Source organism: Haliotis rubra, unplaced genomic scaffold (assembly GCF_003918875.1).
Source record: "Haliotis rubra isolate DU_JTF1 unplaced genomic scaffold, ASM391887v1 Scf57, whole genome shotgun sequence".
Classification (NCBI taxonomy): Eukaryota; Metazoa; Mollusca; class Gastropoda; order Lepetellida; family Haliotidae; genus Haliotis; species Haliotis rubra.
This window is the reverse complement of record NW_025767268.1, coordinates 65,840-86,767: the sequence shown is the minus strand read 5'-3', so window position 1 is coordinate 86,767 and position 20,928 is coordinate 65,840. Positions and strand designations below refer to the sequence as shown.

Genomic DNA, 20,928 nt, shown 5'->3' with positions numbered 1-20,928 from the left:
CTTCATTAAGGGAGTTTGCCCTTTTTACGAAATAGGCTGGTCGGAAGAGAGTTATAGTTCAGGGACGTTGACAGACTGGTCCCCAGTTCTAGCTTTGTAATCTTTACTTTGTCATGCTTCAAAGGTGAAACGGAAAAAGAAATATTGGAACGAGGGTTACCAGTGACGTGGACTGATATAAAACTAGTTCAAGGTCAGTGCGAAGGTTCTCTAGAATCATTGAATTTGCTTAGAATCCGTCGTGAAAACATACCAAACGACGTGAACAGGTACTGATCCGGGTGAAAGTTCCGGTTTAATTGTAAAGCTCATCACTTGGTCGAAACGAATCTACCACTGTAAGGAGTTATAGGCTGGCATACCATTCGGAGTATCTCGGGTATCTCCGATAGTTTACGTAACTACAATCTACAGTATAGTAGACCACAAATAGCCAGGTGGTAGTTCAGATTGCGTTCACGTTTGGCTCAGGCATCATTCCCACTGACAACGTGAGTGGGTTAGGAAATACGCTACGGTTTCCTCGAGGATATTTGAGGTCAAGTCATACTCCCGGAAATACACTGGACCCACTAACTAACAGTATATATACCATAGCCAGAGCCATCTACAGTGCTGAACACTGACGGAAGGTAATTTTTAACACACCTTTAGTGGCAGAATTATTGAATTTCGAAAAAAGAATCGAAACGCATAGAGAATACTGAATATTAGACTATAATACTGATAATGTTTAACCATGCTTCAGAAACAATATCTCATTGGACTGATTGTATTATGTAATTGTTATTTTATTCATAAATTAATTGACTTTCTCATCCATATTGTTTTTTTCAAAACAATATGTATTGCACTTTCATGAGAGAACTAAGCATGCATGGACGTCAAGCGCTCCTGAGTACTGTTAGCATGGCGAACAAGTCATTGGAACACTTGACTCCTCTGTCTAACTATGGATAACGCCACAAACAGAGGTGGCTATAGTTTGATGATAATATTTGAATGATTTCCCAAATTACATGGACACCGCGTTCCAATGTCATCCACTAACTGAAATACCCAGACGACAGACTGGCAACAGCCACCAGAGCAGCGACTGGAGTCTGAACTAGTGACACCTGCTGCTGTCAACAGTTGCATCATTGTGTAGTAGAGTAGCATGTTGTTACACAGGTTGGGATGGTCATGTTCAAACCGATGTGTGTCTTGAAACTGGGATCATGATCTATTGTTTTACAAAAAAAAGATGGACGATGGACTTTTTGGTAGATGGAGGCATTAACAGGACAGGAGGGGGGAAAAAGAAAGATAATGAAAGAACCTGATACAATAGCCCAAGTCTCAAACAGCAGGAAGGGGGAGATGTTGGCATGGCTTGAGAAAAATAGTTTGCCAGTTCCATTAAAGACACACTCTGACAGCAGTTGTTCAGAATGGGTTGTAGTCAAAAGGGCCGAAGGACAAAAAGGCCGGGAAAAAAAAGTCAAAACAAAATCAAAAGGGCGAAAATGAAAAGTCAAGGCCGAAAAAAGTGCCGAAAAAAATATGTAATAAATTACATAGTAAAATAGTGTAAATAGTGTTTAGTTGTTGTTATTGTTATTTTACATGGAATTTGAACATGAGACTCAAATGTTTTTTTACATGCAATGCAGAACACAACTTTGCAAATTCTGATACCTTTCGGTATGGACTTACAGTAACAAATTATCAAAAATGCAAATTCAACTTATAAAGTTGAAAAATAAAGCAATGAACACACACACACACACACACGGAAAATCGGAGTTCAAGCGATTCACAAAATCGGGGGTTCAAGCGATTCACAAAAATCACCCCAGCTTGAAGTGGGGTGAAAAGTGGTTTCAATTTTAGCTGTGCTGCGCTGCACTCATAGCCGACACTTGCGCAGTGAATAGGTTCGAAAATGTCGGATTAATGCTTGAAATGGGATGCCTGGATTATAAGGTGCATATCGAAATGGTGAGCAGGAGTAGTCTTATCTTAATTTTTTTCAATCCGAGGCTAAAAGTTAAAAGGGCACAAAACTCACGGAAAATGGGCAGAAAATTCCATAATATAAATGTATAATAAATTACATAGTAAAATAGTGTAAATAGTGTTTAGTTGTTGGAGACTCAAATGTTTTTGTTGTTGTAAGTTTTTAATCCAAAATCTAATTAAAACATGGGATGTTTGTTTTGTTTTGTTGTAAGTTTTTAATCCAAATCTAATTAAAACATGGGAGTCTTAACGTTTTTATTGTAAAGTATCTCGACTCAGTGTCTTAACTAATGAACTCACTTCAATTGACATGGACATCTCATCCAGTTCACACAAAAAGCTTATGAACCAAGCAATAAACAAAATCAATATTCCAGTTAAAGTTGTAACACCTAACTGGACTCAACAAATAAAAGGGGTTATACAACTAGACCCTACCATAACACAACTAGATTCTCTCGTCCAAACACCTAATAACAACAAAACACAAACTAAAATTATTTCTGCCAACAGCACTGTTCTGCCAACAAATATACCATTTGCGAAGTGTCTCCAATATGACCATACTCCAAAAACTTGTACAGAAAACCAACCTTGCACTAAATGCGGCAGAAATAACCATACATTGAAAAATGTAAAGCTCGTCTTTACTGCATCCATTGCCGGATATCAGGCCAATGAATGAACTTGTGTAAATTATGAACGAATGAACTTGTGTAAATTATGAACTTGTGTAAATTACCATTATATTAGTTTTTGTTAATTATGTGAACTTGTGTTAATTAAGTAAATTATGAACTATATGTATTGCCATTACATGAAAACTTAGGTACTTGCTTGGCTATTACCATGCCATTACCATTTTATTAATGTTATGATGATATTATGTTTCAATGGTATATGTGTCAATAAATAATGTACAACCTTTCTAAACTTTTTTTCTGTTCGGCCCATATGACTAGGAATAAGGCCCTTTTGACTTTCACCTCGGCCCATTGACTTTCACCTCGGCCCTTTTGACTTTTCCATCGGCCCATTTGACTTGGCACTTCTCGGCCCTTTTGTCCTTCGGCCCATTTGACTAGTTCCCAGTTCAGAATCAGAGTTGGATCTCTCTGATGATGACTTTGAAAAAGTTACCCACCAATCGATTGCGTCCGTATCCATCCTTTCTCGCACACCTGACTGTTCCTCTCTTTGCACTCCTCCCTCGTAACAAACAGTGAACTGTGTCAATATTTTAATGATAGTTTGTTAAACAACTTTTTTCTTTTTAGGACATAAATTCTGCAAAAACCTCACAGAGTTGGTTTGATGTTTAGATTATGATCAGCATTTCATTGAGTAATATTTGTTTATTAGTTTTCGAGTTCGACTGCAATTCATCAGTCCGCTTTGGAGCCAAACAGACTGTAAATGCCGATATTTATTTGGTCACTACCGTGCCAGCAGGAAAGCCTGGGTATAGTAATATTTTGGTCTTGTTTGTTTGTTTGTTTCTTCTTTTAACACTACACTCTGCAATATTTCAGCTGTATGTCGTCTGTAAATAATCAAGGTTGACCACACAAAGAGGTGATTGACATTATGAGCTTTGATCTACATATGATGTTCAGAGCTACAGATAACTTTTTGAGTTATTGAGTTATGTACTAGCAAGTCATTTCATTTGGGTATCCCAATTTTTCCTTTGAGTAACCAAATAAATTGACCACCTCACTGATGTTCGAGTATTTTTGCATTTTCCATTAATTGTAAAATATAATAAAGTTTAAACGTTGGCTTACGGTTTGATATTTATATTTTGATCTGTAATATAAGAAACTAAAAAAGACTGCAAGCAGTTCATGTGTTGAAATAGAACCTCTCAATATACGTCAGTTCATCTATATCCACCAGTCAAGATTTGACATTTTGTGTGTATCATGAATACAAATTTATTGAGCATTTAAAATTAAAAGCCGCTTGTAATAGTGTTAACAGGATTAAGTTTTCACATAAATATTTGCCGTGATAAATACGATTGTACCTCTGGATGTTGATTACAAGAGTCAGCCAAGTCAGTGGTCCTGAAGACACTGATGTTACGAGTCACTCAACAATCAAAATTGCACATTTGTTATTGCTCAGCATAAAACCCTCACTCACTCTCACAAGTATTATCATGAATACATGCTTATGAACTTACCTGCTACTGTTGTGTTCCGATGTTTGATTGGTCGTGGCCAAACACCAAGCAATCTTTTTCTCATAATCGAACACAAACGATTTTGGAACTACTGTTGTAGTGTTTGAAATCACTTTTTTTAAATATTTTCATTCAGTTCAAGAGTATACATATATTAACATAGTCTTTATATACACCATATTGGTTCAATCTAGATACATTTAAATGTAAAAAATCTAAATGTCAAATACATTTTCACATGTTTATACCAAAAGATATACTGAGACTGGAACTATTGAAGCATCAGTGGTCTCCATTTTTGCTCAAATTTATATTCTTTATTGTTCTTTGTTACAATATATCTTTCTATTTTCATTATCTCTTGGAGAGATTTCTTGAATTTCCGAAATACAGGAATGTTATGATTTATAAGATAATCTGAGTATTGGGAACCAATAATGATTGTGGACTTAGTTACGACAAAACCTGGTATTTTGTCTTTCAAAAAAGCTGAGACCAGAAGTTTTTGGTATGCTGACAATAATAATAAATAAGAATAAACACTTGACAATGGAACATATCTTAGAAGTTGTCAGGGTCTGAAAACATGTTTAATTCTTAGAAAACTCACTTCACTTACTGAATATTTCTTGAGTTTCTATTAGTCATCACTTTAAGGTAGCAAGTTGCATCATTTTACATTGGATGTGAAGTTTGCAAATGCAATTTCTGCAGTTTCTGAATAAAACAAAAAACAACAGAGAACCATGTTATCCTTATCTGCAATAACAACCTGGATAGGAAAATTTGAAAAATGATGCTAACCAATTTTTGTCGATGATTGCTGGTTGGTAATGAACCAATCATCAGTTGTGAGATTTCAACCAATTCCCAACACTAGTGCCCTGTCAGAAGAGCGTTCCCAGCACTGTGACATCGTCACTGGTTGGAATTTATGGTTCTGTTTCACAAAGCAACAGCAGCACAAAGATTATCTTAACGTCCATACTTTAACACGTAAGTTGGCAGTCTTAGAACTCAAATTGCTTTGTGGAATGTGCCTGTTGTCATCACCATCTTCATTATTCTTATTCTTTTTTTCATTTCAGGAAACATCTGCTAGCTTGTCACCATGGCCCAGATCTGCTGCATCTACAACAATGTGAATGTGTGCGTGTATATATTAGTGATTCTGTTTGGAATGGCCTCATGGATTGACATAAACGGCCTGTGGGTGGAACTTCCGATCCTTGTCCAGAAACTGCCGGAAGGATGGGATCTTCCTTCCTATATGGTCATTATAGTCCAGCTGGCCAATATAGGACCGCTCACCTACACGTTGGCAAAGTTAAAATGGACACGCAAACTGAACGAAGTCCCTGTTATTTATTTAATTATCGGTATAGGAGGGATTTCATGCTTGCTGTTGGCATTCTTGTGGGACACGACGTCCTATATCGCAGGGGCCATGCACAGTACCGCTCTCCTCATCCTCAACTTCTTCCTTGCCATTGTGGACTGTACATCTTCAGTAGTGTTCCTGCCGTACATGGCTCATTTCAAGCCAGAATATATCCCTGCTTTCTTCATTGGGGAAGGATTTAGTGGCCTCCTGCCCGGGCCTTGTAGCACTTGGTCAAGGTGCCGGGCAGACATCATGTGTGAATCAAACAGTGTACCAAAATGTCACCATCAATGGAACATCCATAAACGAAACTTCATTTGAAATCATTACCCAGTATCAAACGCCAAAATTTTCGATCGAAGTATTCTTCTTCCTGCTGTTTGGAATGTTGGTTGCTTGTGGAGCTGCCTTTACCATGTTGCATTACTGTGAGTTTGCAAAGCTAGAGCAGCTCAAGACGACGAAGGATGAAGCTGATGAGTCAACTGAAATCACAGCTCAGACAGACCTCACGTCCAGCTATGAACTCAGTGGTTCTACAGCTAATCCTGTAGCTGACAACTTCCTTGACGCAGCTGACAACATTAATTCCAGGACACAATTACTTACGGCGAAGAAACGGGCAGAAATTGCTATAGAGAAAGACATATCGCTGGAGGCCACCCGTCACCAGACATGCATGACAAAGACAAACTTCTTCTCCTTCCTATTTATCACAGCATGGGTGAATGGACTTGCAAATGGGGTGTTGCCATCTATACAGTCATACTCCGCCTTACCATTTGGCAATACTGTGTACCACCTGTCCGTCACACTAAGTAGCATTGCCAATCCCCTGTCTTGCCTTTTTGCCTTCTTCCTTCCCATGTCCTCTAACATTGCTATCATGGTACTGACTCTGCTGGGGACTGGCTTTGCTGGGTACTGCATCGGTCTTGCTGCGATGAGCCCTGACCCGCTGCTTGTTGGACATCTATTTGGAAATATTCTTGTGGTAAGTAGATATTATATTTTCCATGTATCTTTGTCATCTTGTAATTCCATGGCCCTGGGTGAATGTGGCAGATTGCCCCTGCAGTTTAATTATATGACCCGTGTAATCAAAGATTGGTGTAGTTTGTTACAACTTCTTCATGACAGATTTCCCTTTCAAAGCTACCTTATGCTTAAGTCATTAGATGATAGTGGTAGAACAACATGGGCATCAAAAGTTAAAAGTCTTCTTTTTAATTTTGGTTTTGGATATGTTTGCTTGATCCAAGATGTTGGTGATGTAAAGATGTTTATAAGCTTGTTTAAACAAAGATTATCAGATAATTTAAAACAGTCCTGGTACTCTTCCCTGAGTAATTCCTCCAAATGCAACTATTATCAGTATTTTAAATCAGCTTTAAATGTTGAATGTTATTTATCGTTTAACCTTTCTATACATTTAAAAGATGTTATTGCACAATTGAGGTGTAGTAATTTTAAAATAGCTGTAGAAACAGGGCGTTATAACAACACTGATTATAATCTAATATTTTGTACATCATGTAAATCTAAAGGTCTTACCTATATTGAAGATAAATTCCATGTACTGTTCATTTGTGAATCCTATTCACAACTAAGAGAGAGGTTTATTACAAAATGTGTTAAAAAGCCTTATACTGTATTATATTCTTTAGCAAATCTTTTCAAGAAACAAATGTAGACACTGTAAAATCTGTTGCCTTGTATCTATTTTATGTTAAAAGGATTATTATAAACACACTTGAATGATCATTGTACCCCTGGCTACACTGGAATTTCCTATTGAATGTATTTTGGGCCTACGGCCTTTTGCTGGAAACAAACTCTGTCTGTCTGTCTGTCTGTCTGTCATGTGTGTCAGTGGCAGTGCAATAATATTGTTGGGAATGAGAGCGTCGCTTGGGCATTCCAGACACGTATTATGCTATTTGAATCCCTGATTATGCTCTGGGGCAGTGGGGTAGCCTTGTGGTTAAAGTGTTCGCTTGACCAGGGTTCGATTCCCCACATGGATACAATGTGTGAAGCCCATTTCTGGTGTCCCCCACCATGATATTGCTGGAATATTGCTAAAAGAGGCGTAAAACCAAACTCACTCACTCACTGATTATGTTCTTGGTTTGTCAACACCATATCTATGGTCATTGAATTCACAAGCTGTATCTTACACGTTACACAAAACCAAATATGTTCCCATTGACTTCTGTAGTATATTTTTGTTTAATTTAACTATCAACAGCTATTACATGTATGTGTGCATAGTCTGGCCTAGAGAGGCAATCAAAATATAAAACATGACTACCTCAGCCATCTCCATTCTCGAGTACAGGAAGCTAAACAGACCAACGCCTGTTCAGCACAACATGTCAACCATTTGAAAAGACCTGTGGTCACGTTCAGGATAAGTCCTCTTGTAAAAAAAGACAGCACTAAATATTTAAAATATTGTCAATTTTAATTACTGGATTTTAATTTTGGATTGATATTTTCAAATAAGATAACTTGCACTAAGTGTCAGTCTGTCACTCACATCAGGATGAGACTAAACCACTCATTATTTTTTCTGATACTGGGGAAAGTTTGTAAGGACCACTTGTGTATTGCTACAAATTACCATGGTTATCGTGATACTACACAAACCTCAGGACCAAAATAGGCTGTGGACTAGTTAGATGAAGTTAAAGGTCACATGCAACGTAAAACACAACTTTGCAGATTCTGATACCTTTCGGTATGGACTTACCAAAACAAATCGTCAAAAATGCAAATTCAACTTATAAAGTTGAAAAATAACGCGATGAAAAAACACGCGCGAAACCGGAGTTCAAACGTTTCACTAATTTTCCCCCGACTTTTCTGGGGAAAACGGTTTTCAACAGCTGGGCTGCGCTTATAGCACGTGCGCAGTGAAGTAGGTTCGCGCAGCTTGGAAGCGGTTGTCGGGTGAAGGCTTTGGTGTGAGCTATTTTTCTAATGTTTTGTTGATATCTCAGGCGAGCTTTTATATGTTATGACAGTAAATTAACTGTTTATATAATTTCATTTGTCTATTTCACCACCGTTCTTCTTACCGAGTCACTTTCTCAGTTCGATGCTTAAAAGCAATGCCATTATTTAGCGTTGACAGAATTTCCAACTGTGATATAGATATGTCGTTGTCACAGACTAAACTCAATGTCTTGTTTTATTGACACCTGTGTGTCTGCCTGCCTGTCCGCTAATGACAATATTCAATACACAGCTGCTATCACTGACCACATGCAATTTGAACTTAACACCAATCAGGCTATACGCCATAAACAAAATGCATTGATTAATGGCCCGAGTTCGGTCTCTGTCACATTATGTAATGACACAGACAGGCAGGTGTGATACTTGAACACATGACATGTTATGATGTCTGTTGATTGCAAAGTGTTATACACAAAAAATGAGCATGTATTTACAAAACCCAACATCTCTATATACACTAACACAATGACCCGTGAGGGCATCTGCAAATGAACCAGCCGTTACACTTGAGTGCACACCCACCCGCTCTGACTGGGTTCGGCATCCCGGCTGCTTCGTTTCTTGGGAAGTAAAGCGAAGTACACAATATTGCACTTTTGATTTGCGATTGTACGCTTATAATTTTGTTTTGATGTTTTTTCATAACCAGCAATGTATATTATATGTCATGAATAAGTGATAATTGTGTTTTAATTATGTTTGATTTTTTGGTTGCATGTGACCTTTAAGGAAAATAAATTGACCACATCATTCACAGACTAATATAACCCAATCAAACAGCCCATTTCTAAGGCAACATAATGCCCATCAATGTCCACATTTAAGAATGATTTTTGTATAGCATTAAACTGGAGTTACATAACAGGGTGATTTATCACAGCATTTTTATTCGTCTGAAAAATGATAGTGTTCCGATGTTCAACTTATCATAGTTAACATTATTTACCATACATTCTAGTGGTAACCATGGTAACTGGTGACTTAATTACAAATTGCTGTAATTGGGCTTTGGCCAGGTGACATCAGTAACAGCTGGTTTCTTGTGATGTTAAAAGCTAAGTACAGTGGAAACCGCCTAAGTAAAGACCGCTTAACTAAACAGACCTGATAAGTAAACACTTTTCTTTGGTCCCGGCAACTTTCTTCATTAATTATCACTATTAGAGTCCGGTTAACTAAACTCGTATAAGTAAACAATACCGCTTAATTAAACGTCTTCTCACGGTCCCTGGAAGTAAATTACTTATCAAAAGAGACCGGATAACTAAATTAGCGATCACCACATAATCCGACATGAGGGGCAGTCGTGTCAGTCCCCAGTCAAACAAACATCCTACTTACAGCTCGCTGGCGTCAAGCAGTTGACACTGTTCATTGTTACATATGCATACATATACAATACCAGTGTAGGAAAGATAGCCCGTCCCAACGTCCGAGACGGGTGAATTTTGTGGAGGACGGGTTAAAAAAGTATCTAGTCCGTCCTCATGTCGGGTCAATTTTAGCAAACCAATGACATATATATAATGATTATAACCTTTTTGAATATTTACTGCCGAAGGTGTTTTATTTATATTTGGAGGACAGGCTAGATTTTGGCAGGACTGGTAAAAAATTTGACCTGCCAGTCCTGTGGACAGGCTAGATTTTCTACATCTTTCCTACACTGACAATACATGCATATGGTTGTCATTTGCAGGTTTTTATAAGTTTGGATAAGTAAAATACCTGGTAAGTAAACAATTTTGGCGAGTCCCTTGAAATTTTACTTATCAGGTTTCCACTGTATGTTGATTGACATTAAGTTAGCGGCCAGTTCACATATGGTTGTTGTATATACGATGAGCGAAGAAGATGTAACGTGATTGTTTTATATCCCAGTGTTTATCACAACGACTCAATCCACAAATGTCATTATTTGATGATGGACAGTCTGTGACCCAAATAAGCAAAGCGTGTTATATTTGGAATTAGACTTTCAGTAAAAGTGCAGATTCTTCTACCATTCTAGATTATGTCTCATCCAGGATTCAAATCCACATATTCAGAGTAAGGCACTGAGGGTGTGGGTTCGAATCCTGCATGGAGCTCTACCCCAAAAAGTACTGGAATCTGTACTTTACTGGAAAAGTTTAATTCCAACATATTACTTCTGACCACTTTCTAAAAGGCAGTGTGTACTTGATTCAGCATGTCAAGGTCACCAAATGCCTCATCTCATCATTGAAATGCATGAATGTGTTAAATTAATGATTACAGGATTTCAATAAAGGCAGGGATTGAAATAGTGCATAATTTGCATGCCATTGACACAGTAAATATTGAAATGGCACAGATGAAATATTTTCAGTGTGCCGTGGCAGCACGACTAAAATTATACAAATAAAACTCACATTGATTCATTTAGTTAACAATGCAGTAGTTTTGACCAACTCAAATTATTCAAAACCTATTTTTACACCCCATCAAACTGTTTCGTGATGGAACTCTTAGTCTCACAGCATAACATGGGTGTGGCCATTTGAATGCCAACCACATAACAGGAAATCCCATTTTAGATGATAACATACCTTGTGGGTTACCTTGAGGACAAATGAAGCTAAACAATTCTTGCATTCTTGATAGTGTTCAGGAATTTCAGCTCTCAGATTTATAGGTCTACATGTTTTTTACAGATTTATTAAACAATGAATTTAAATTACATAATTGTGATGTTTTAAGTTTAATTTGGTCATCTAAAGGTAAGGGTGCACTTATTTTCACAAAGGCACACATAATGCACCCTTAAAACAATTTCATTTCTATCTCTGAAAGGTGATCTAATGTTAAGGCTCCACATTCTGTAACGCCTGTGTGTCATATCACTATTATCACTATTACCTACGAGGGCGAAAATATCGGGGTTCATATTTTTCATACAATGCCTTTGTCATGGAGATGTGACGTCATGAACAATGCTATGACGTCACGTTTCTTCTATGACGTTGCATTCTACATTCAGTGACAGCGGGTAGACAGCCTGTGTTTGAAAGTAGATTTGGGTTCATTTTCCTCAATTTGACAACTTCGGTAATAGAAAGAACATTATATTCGTGCCCATGTCATACTATGTTTACGACACTTGTGCCTAAATATCGGTATATCCCTCGCTCTCACTCAGGAAATACCAACATTTGGCACTCGTGACATAAGCATAGTATGACGTGGACACTCATATAATATCCTCCATATACAGTGTATGGCCTATGATGTAGAAGAACAGTGTCACTGTCAGATGGACAGCTTTGCAGTATTATGTGACTGGTTTGGAGTACCTGGTACCAACAATAAAAAAAATGATAAACCTGAGCTTGACTTCCGGAAAGGTTCCTTCAATCATGAAGGAAGCTGTTATAAAACCCTTGATAAAGAAACCTGGTTGTAATGAAAACATCCTCAAATACTATCGCCGAGTTTCGAACTTACCCTTTCTGTCTAAACTGCTTGAAAGGGCAGTGAAGCTAAGACTCACATCTTACAGAGTGTAAACTTTATGAAAAGTTTCAGTCTGCTTATCGGCAAAAGCACAGTACAGAGACAGCATTGATTTCTGTTGTTAATGATTTGCTGTGTTCAGTGGACAATGGGAATATTGCCGTTCTCATACTCCTGGACTTGTCCGCGGCGTTCGATACTATAGATCATTCTGTATTAATTCAACAACTGGAGACAGTTTTTGGAGTAAGTGGTATGGCCTTATCCTGGTTCAAGTCATGTTTGTCTGAACGCTTGCAATCTGTAATTGTCAAAGACAAGTCATCGGAGAAAACACAGTTGTGTTGTGGAGTTCCTCAAGGATTGGTTCTCGGACCGGTATTGTTTACTCTTTATACGAGAAATCTTGGAGATGTCATTCGAGGGCACACAGTTAGTCATCATATGTATGCCGATGACACCCAGCTGTTTGATTCTTGCAAGCTGGATGCCTCTAGTGGACTCTTTAGTAGGGTTTCTAACTGTTCCGTGGATATAAAGAACTGGATGATTTCACATATGCTGAAATTGAATGCAGACAAAACTGAAGCATTGCTTCTTGGTAGCTCTCAATATCGATCGATCTCGAGTCACAGAAACTGCAATCCCAATATGCAACTCCATCATACCATCCTCCAACAGTGTTAAGACCTTGGGCTTCACCTGGATTTGGACCTTACATTAACGTCACACATTGACAACGTCTGCAAATCTTGCTATTTCCAGCTAAGAAATGTCAGCAACATCAGAAGTTCCTTAACAATGCCAGCTGCTCATGCACTTGTTAGATCCCTAGTGCATGGAAGTTAGATTATTGCAACAGCACCTACTACGGATTGCCAGAGAAACTCATCTCAAAACTACAAAGAGTACAAAACTCAGCAGCTCGCATTGTCAAAAAAGTGTCCAAGAGAGAAAATATCTCCCCAGTTTTACGAGCCTTACACTGGCTGCCCATAAGAGCCAGAGTGGAGTAAAACATCCTGAGTCTAGCCCACCAGTGCTATCATGAAACTGCTCCCGACTACCTCAATGAGTTGGTGACCAAACATGTTCCATCGAGAGCCTTACGATCAGCTAATCAACATCTATTGGTCATCCCAAGACGTAAACTAAAAGCCTTTGGTTTCCTCTCCTTTAGTTATGGAGCTCCAACACTATGGAACCAGCTGCCACTCTAACTCAGACAAACAACATCCCTTGATTCCTTCAAATGTGCCTTAAAAACACTTCTCTTTAGAAAATACTACACTGACTAACAAACATATCCCCAAAAGTTTCAACTATTTGTACAAATGTTTTTATGTCTTGTATCACTCAATCACCTTTATATGTAGCGCTTTGAGCATACATTTTTGTATGGAATCCAGCGTGGTATAAATACACATATTATTTTTTAACTCCAAGGAGAAATCACCCATGAAGATCCTGGTTAGAATTGGTCTTCAGCAACCCATACTTGTCATAAGTGACAGCGAACAGAATTGGGTGGTCAGGCTCGCTGACTCGGTTGATCACTGGATTGTCTGGTCCAGATTCGATTATTTACAGACCACTGCCATATAGCTGGAATATTGCTGAGTGCGGCATTTAAACAATAAACAAACCATCAACCATGGAGAAATCATGAAAATCAATGGATTCTGGAAGACTCAAGCAGGATGTGCTGATTATACATCTGGAATATAATCATTCTTGTGATTTTTCCAACTTTAAACATGGTATAAAAACTTCTCCATAATTTTGCATAATAACCTTGAGTTCCATCAGTTTTGCTTCATGAAAACTATTTTGGATATGGCTATTGAATTCCTGGCTGAGAATTAAGTGCAAAAACAGTAGCTTTACGTCATCACAGTGGTTTAAATGATAGTAATTCAATACTTGATAAAACTGGCTGCATTTTTTCCTGCCGGATGTTTTTCTTGTTGGTATCTGTGTATAACATGATGATTTATTTGTTTCTAGGTTGCAGCATGGTTTCTTGTCACTTTCGTGTTGACCTACACCAAGGTGAGCATTGCATCACTTCTGCGTGTTGAGGGGAAACGTGTGCTGCTGTGGTGTGGAGCGATGACGCAGGTCGGGTCAGCTGTTGGGGCTCTATCCATGTTCCTCCTTGTCAACGTGTTCAAAATATTCAAACAAGGCTCGCCCTGTCGTTAGCCAGGGACCTGTTTTGGGGACATATCACTATAGTAACAAATTCATCATATCATGTGCAGGCAGTCTTTTGGGGGGGCCATCCATTTTATAATGCAAGGAATGGGACTTCATGTTCTTTTTTCTAAGGTTAGGTCATATATGTACTAATTAATATACACTACATATTTTCAATGAAGTTATATAGGTGTTATAATCAGTGTCTTTTTTTCAATTTTGCACATGTATTTTAGCATTACACATTCCAGTAAATCCCTTTTAGATTTAGATGGGTTGTTTTTCAGAACAATTCCAGTAGTTACAGAAATGACAATGAGCTTTACATTTCAGAACAAACAATTAGCCCTTCAAGTGATTATTTATTAAAAAAATCAAAACAGATTCAATCTTCAAAGCATGCCTACAAAGGTTTGTTTCACAATCATTTGAGATGTTGTCAATGTCTCAAGCCTCATTCATGAAGATAAAATGGTCGGTCCCTGGGAGCAAAGAGTGTCATGTGTTATTAGTTGTTCTTGATGTTAATATATTTTCTTTTGTTGAGTGCTATACTTAATATGGCAGTGAAGACACTGAGCTTAGCTTACCATGTTTGCTATGTCAACAGCTCAGCTTCACTTCACAGGGTAAACAGCGATTTTCCAGATGACGTCTCTTTCGCAGTAGACATTAAAGACCTAATTTATTGTTTATTGTGCATACAAAGCCTGACTACAAGACCTGACACAAGAAATATTTTGAAAATATTAGAAATAATATGATAGGGCAATTTATTTGAAAGCAAACTCTTTCACAATTTCACAATCATATTATTTTATATCTATATCATTTCCCCAACCTAAACCAACAAGAGTGGAGTAATTAAAATAATTAGTAAATCTATTTACAAGTAACAAACTAAAATGTTTTTATGTTATGTAACATATTTTAAAAATTTTTTAGGTGAGGTGAGGTGAAATTGGGTTTATCGTCATGCTTAAGAATATTTCGCTCATATGACGACGTGTATGCGTGTGTATGTGTATGTGCGGCTGCTTGTACTAGTCCAGACTGAAGCTGGTTTTATAGTGCTAGCCCACTGAGATACCATGCCGCAGTGAAGCATGAATACCCCACTCAGACACATTGTACTGACTCCGAGCCGACCAGTCCTTGTTGTACCCATTAGTGCCGAGCGCCAGGCAGGGACCAACAAGTACCATATTGTAACGTCTTTTGGTATGACGCGGTCGGGGATCGAACCCGCGACCTTCCGCTCTCTGAGCGGATGCTCTAACCACTACACCACGGAGGCGGTTCTAAGAATTTTGAACGCTTAGTTATAGTCTTTAAATTCATTTCCGCTGAAGATCGACTTGTATTGCTTTGGAAATGCGTTTTTTATATATATTGGTACAGATAGACCAAGCACATAGACAGATAGACAGATTTCCACAGCACAGACAAAAATGAGATGATCTTATTAATTATTTCATGTTTGGATAAAAATTCTTGGTGGGCAGGAGAAAGGAAGGTTTTATTCAAGGAACTGTAGATGATATAATTCTCTGTTTGGAGAATGAAACCACTTCAGGTTTGGCATTTGAAATGAAAACATTGACAGACAAGATGCTGTTCTCATACTGCACATGTTTGTGGATGCTGACAGAATCTCCTGAAACTCGTGTCAAATTACCATCTATAATGTTACACTGTCAATGTTCTGCCCAGTAAAACATACTGCCTCTGTGGTCATGTGGATAGAGTGTCTGCCTAGAGAGCAGAAGTCGATGGTTTTCTCCCTTGTCCTTGTCAGTCCCCAAATCATTAACATATGGTACTTGTTGTTACCTTGGAGCTCAGGTTTAAGGGGACAGCAATGTCTTGTCAGCTGTCCGCTGCGAGTCAGAATAATGTATCTGAGTGGGGATTCATGTCAAGTCAAAGTCAAAAGATGTAATTGTATGACAGGCCTCCGGCCCATATACATGAGAGTTACAGTGATAAAGGAATATTTTGGATATTTACATAAGGGTATACAATTCGTTGTATAAGAAGATCTTTTTGCTAAGGCATGCTTTATATACAAAGACAATTGAACAAGAATATTTTCATTACTAGTATGTAACAAAGATATATATGCATAATGAGGTTGCTTTGCAAGAAAATGGTGTGGTATATATTTCTGTCTTAATTTGTGATAACAAGCACATATCTATGTCAAACTGCAACATGTTGTCTCAGTGGGCTAGCACTGTCTGCCTTCCGTTTGAACCACTACAAAGCAGTCACAAACTCATGCATGTATCCATGCTTTCATGCTATATAAATACACTAATCTTGAGACCATAAACCCCTTTTCACCTCTCTTCCTGTTGGGGTAGCCTAGTGGTTGAAGCCTTTGCTCGTCACGTCCAAGACCCGGGTTCGATTCCCCACATGGGTATAATGCGTGAAGCCCATTTCTGGTGTTATTACCTACCGTATATTAGCGTCTATAAGCCAAAATTTGAGGACCCCAAAAAGATGTCTGTAGAAGGGGGTCGTCTAATCTATGAGATACAATTTCACGGAAATATATTTTAGCTTGCCAGTGCCCTGCCAGGACGATGTTACAGGTTACCGGTACATCTGCTAGGATGTTTGCCACGATTACAGCGTTTATGTTGTGAATGATGAATAAAATACATATTAACCTGTACGTATATCCATTAATGGTATAGTGTTTGTTTGTTGACATTTTTTGAGGAATCGTTTTTGCCCACCTTTCTTGAAATGTTTGATCAAAAGACTTGCAAACAAGGCATAAAAAATCAAAGGTCTATTTGAGATGTGTTCATAATTAGTAACACAAAGGGTGTGATATAGTCTTGACACTGTTTATGTCACCCCACACTTGACCATGGAATACAAAACTACCGGTCCCTCCTATTTAATTTCAAGGGTCCTTACTGAACATGTGAGAGTTCTGTAAATTATTTAAATGGTGTTGGCTACGGAATGCAACAATTTGATAATTACTTTAATTTCAGAACCTTATTTTCAGGAATTTGTACAATATTTTTTATAGTATTTTTTTATGTTTTGGGGTAAACTAAATAAAAGTCACTAAAATGTTTTACTGTCTATGCTATCTATGCTTTTTACTATTCGATACATGTGCACATACAACATGTACTTGACTTGCATTTCTGTGTCATGTAAAATCCTGTCACCCCTAATGCTTATCATGTCAACAGATGTGCTGATGAGTCAGCATTTGTCCAGGATCAGCCAGGTACAGAGTAGACTGCCATTCAAACCCTGAAACAAATATATACAATACAGCCTCACAAATATAGGTATAGACCAGAGACTTGGAACTTTGTACTGCTCACATGATAGGGGGAAGTGAGACACTTGCCATATGAGATTTCTCTTCTATGTGTAGTGACTTACAAGATTGTGGAATCGTTTTGCACTGGAATAGTAAAATCATCTCAGTAAAATGTACAAACATATCAAGTGGGTATCACTGATGTTACCATGATTTTATATCACGTAGATTTGTACATGTTGTGAGGTACTTCAAACTTGCTCAGTTCACATATGAATATCATTATATCACGGTCCCAAAGTTATATTTGTACAACAATTGTCATAATTCAGTGTTATCGTATCAGGTTATTATCATCATAGTACTAGGCCGGTGGGGTAGCCTAGTGGTTAAAGCGTTAGCTCGTCACTCCGAAGCCCCGGGTTCGAATCCCCACATGGGTACAATGTGTGAAGCCCATTTCTGGTGTCCCCTGCCGTGATGTTGCTGGAATATTGCTAAAAGCTACGTAAAACCAAACTCAGTCAGTCAGTCAGTCATCATAGTACTCGATTGTCATAATTCAGTGTTATCGTATGGGATTATGATCATTTCAGCACTGAGAGTTATTTGTGGGTGGGGGCCTTGGTTCAGCAAACATGGTTACTGTGATATTTCTCCCTATGAAACAAAGGAGGCTATGGTACCACTTATCCATAGTTGCTGACTCAGAATTAAAACGTGATGGTATTTTCCACCCACTGCACTGTTATAACCAAAGGATATAGCCTGATTGATTAAAGGGGCTCTGATCTAGAGCAACTTGAAGGGAATGGTTGTATCATTTGGGGGGTTCTGTGTGTACCCAGATGATATCCCATATTACTTGACTGGTTTGTGACCTCTGCAACCACCCCCATTAAGTTCATTTGGTAGAATAGAGCAAATCCTTACATTGATCAACAAAGATTAAATACAATTACATCCATAAATGTTCACCTTTTATGTGTATCACTTCTAAATGCCTTTCAAAGACTTTACCAGCATGCACAAACAGTACTGACTGACTGAGTTTGGTTTTACGCCGCTTTTAGCAATATTCCAGCAATATCACGGCGGGGGACACCAGAAATGGGCTTCACTCATTGTACCCATGTGGGGATTCAAACCGGGTCTTCATGCTGTTGAAAACGAATTGTCTGGTCGCTTTTAACCACTAGACTGCCCCTTAGTGCGCGGTAAAAATTAAACTCTGCATTCACAAACAGTAGCTTTTGATAAACTGGCTGTGCAAGATAACAGGTAATAATCAAAGTATTATCGGTTGATTGTTTGATTGTTGTATTTTTAACTCACCTTATGATTCTTCTCTGGCTCCCAAGTGCATATTACTTAATGTGATACATTTGACACATCAGACCTTAATTAATAATGTTAAGTAATTACCCCAAGATAAATAATCCTTACCCTCATTTTCTGTAAATAATTGTAGGTACACATTTACATAATATTTTTGTATGTACTTTAGCAATGGCAAAACAGAGGTTAGATTACGGTGACAAGTAAATCAAATGTGCATGTTTAATATTATAGGTCAATTGACATGACGTTATTACATGACATGATTGCATATTAAGGTACAAAACACAGGCATGGGATCCAGATCAATCTCAGCCATCTTATCTTCTATGTATCAGGGGCGGTGGGGTAGCCTAGTGGTTAAAGCGTTCGCTCGTCACGCCGAAGACCCGGGTTCGATTCCCCACATGGGTACAATGTGCGAAGCCCATTTCTGGTGTCCCCCGCCGTGATATTGTTGGAATATTGCTAAAGGTGGCTTAAAACCAAACTCACTCACTCACTCTACATATCAGAAATGTGAAAATGCTTACACTGCTGTGATACTTTATTAAAATCTTACTAGAACCAACAGGGATATTTGATGATAACTTCTCCTTTTGTCTGCCTGTTCAATTTGGAGAAATTTGCAAGCATTCTTTGGTTTGTTAGGGATAAATATAAGTAATGCTCAGAAACATTGTTTCATGTCACACCCAAAAATTCCGTTCAGGGCAGCTAATGAGACCACGGTGGCAGTGTTAGACTGCCGGGTTGACGCCATCAGGTCAGGGCCCCTTTAAGGTTGACAAAAGCTTAATGTGTGCATTTGACAGAGGACATTCACAGGCATGTTTGTGTGGTTAGGATAGTGGTATAACATTCATTACACATTTTCCAAAGTCATCGTGATCATGCAGAAAATAGACAAGTGTATGAACAAGTGATCAAATGCACAAGATCATTTGAATTTCAGGTGACCTGTATTAATTCACTAAATCTTGCTGATTATTTCTGTGATGTGATTCTGAACTATTCACAACAAGTAGTCAAGCACAGATACTGGTCTTCGAGAAAGCTTTATTGTTTCTGTGTGATTATTCAAATGATCTATAATACTGTAGAATACAGGACAGATTCAATATGTGTACCATACATATATATTATCACACCACCTAAAAGCTAATAATATAGATATCATGTTTTGTTTTAGTCTAAAAATCTCAGATTAAATCTAGAAATAGGTTTATCAGCCTCACAAAAGTTTGTCAAAACATATATTCAATCGAACATACTATTTTCAAAAAGTTGTGTCCATACATTTGCCAAATGTACATAAATTACACCAAAGCAATAATAATGGATAGTCGTTATATATAAGTTGGTGTTACCTTTAATTGTAGTTGGATCTGATATATCAACAAGTCATACAATACAAACTTATGTAAATGGCTGAAGAATGGTGCAAGAATGCAGAATTACTGAATGGCATCACTGTCCTGAAACAATCTAGACAAACTTTGGGGGCGGTGGGGTAGCCTAGTGGTTAAAGCGTTGGCTTGTCACGCTAAAGACCCGGGTTCGATTCCCCACATGGGTACAATACTAGTATGTGAAACCCATTTCTGGTGTCCCCAGCCGTGATAATTGCTGGAATATTGCTAAAAGCTGTGTAAAACCATACTCACTCACTCACTCACTCAGACAAACTTTATGGATAACAACTTCTCTAGTTCATCCTGAAACAATTGTGGTGAGACATTGTAGTGAGACAGACCCAAGGACCAGTATACTTTGGCCTTGTTGTTATTGTGATAGCAATGTACTGTGACAACAGATCATGGGTTCAGCAACCGGTACGTCAAGAAATGACAGGGTGCCCTGTGCGGCAATGACAGGTGTTATCACTCAGATTATGTATCACTCATATTTCAGTCTGATATTCCATTATTGCCCTGTTCAAATTAATATTTTTTGTGCAGTCATGTAGTCTTATTATATGATAATGTGGTACATCACTGTATTGTAGATCCTCTTCAT

The 20,928-nt window shown here is 38.1% G+C and overlaps 1 protein-coding gene across 1 annotated transcript; it reads left to right on the top strand.

Moving 5' to 3' along the window:
• The first annotated feature begins 431 nt into the window (after positions 1-431).
• Positions 432-14,657, top strand: LOC124254259 (riboflavin transporter 2-like). Its single transcript, XM_046688172.1, is given in 4 exon segments — positions 432-632; positions 5,281-5,786; positions 5,788-6,570; positions 14,082-14,657. Coding segments are annotated over 3 exon segments (1,464 nt in total). The 5' UTR covers positions 432-632; positions 5,281-5,303; the 3' UTR covers positions 14,280-14,657.
• The last annotated feature ends 6,271 nt before the right edge of the window (positions 14,658-20,928 follow it).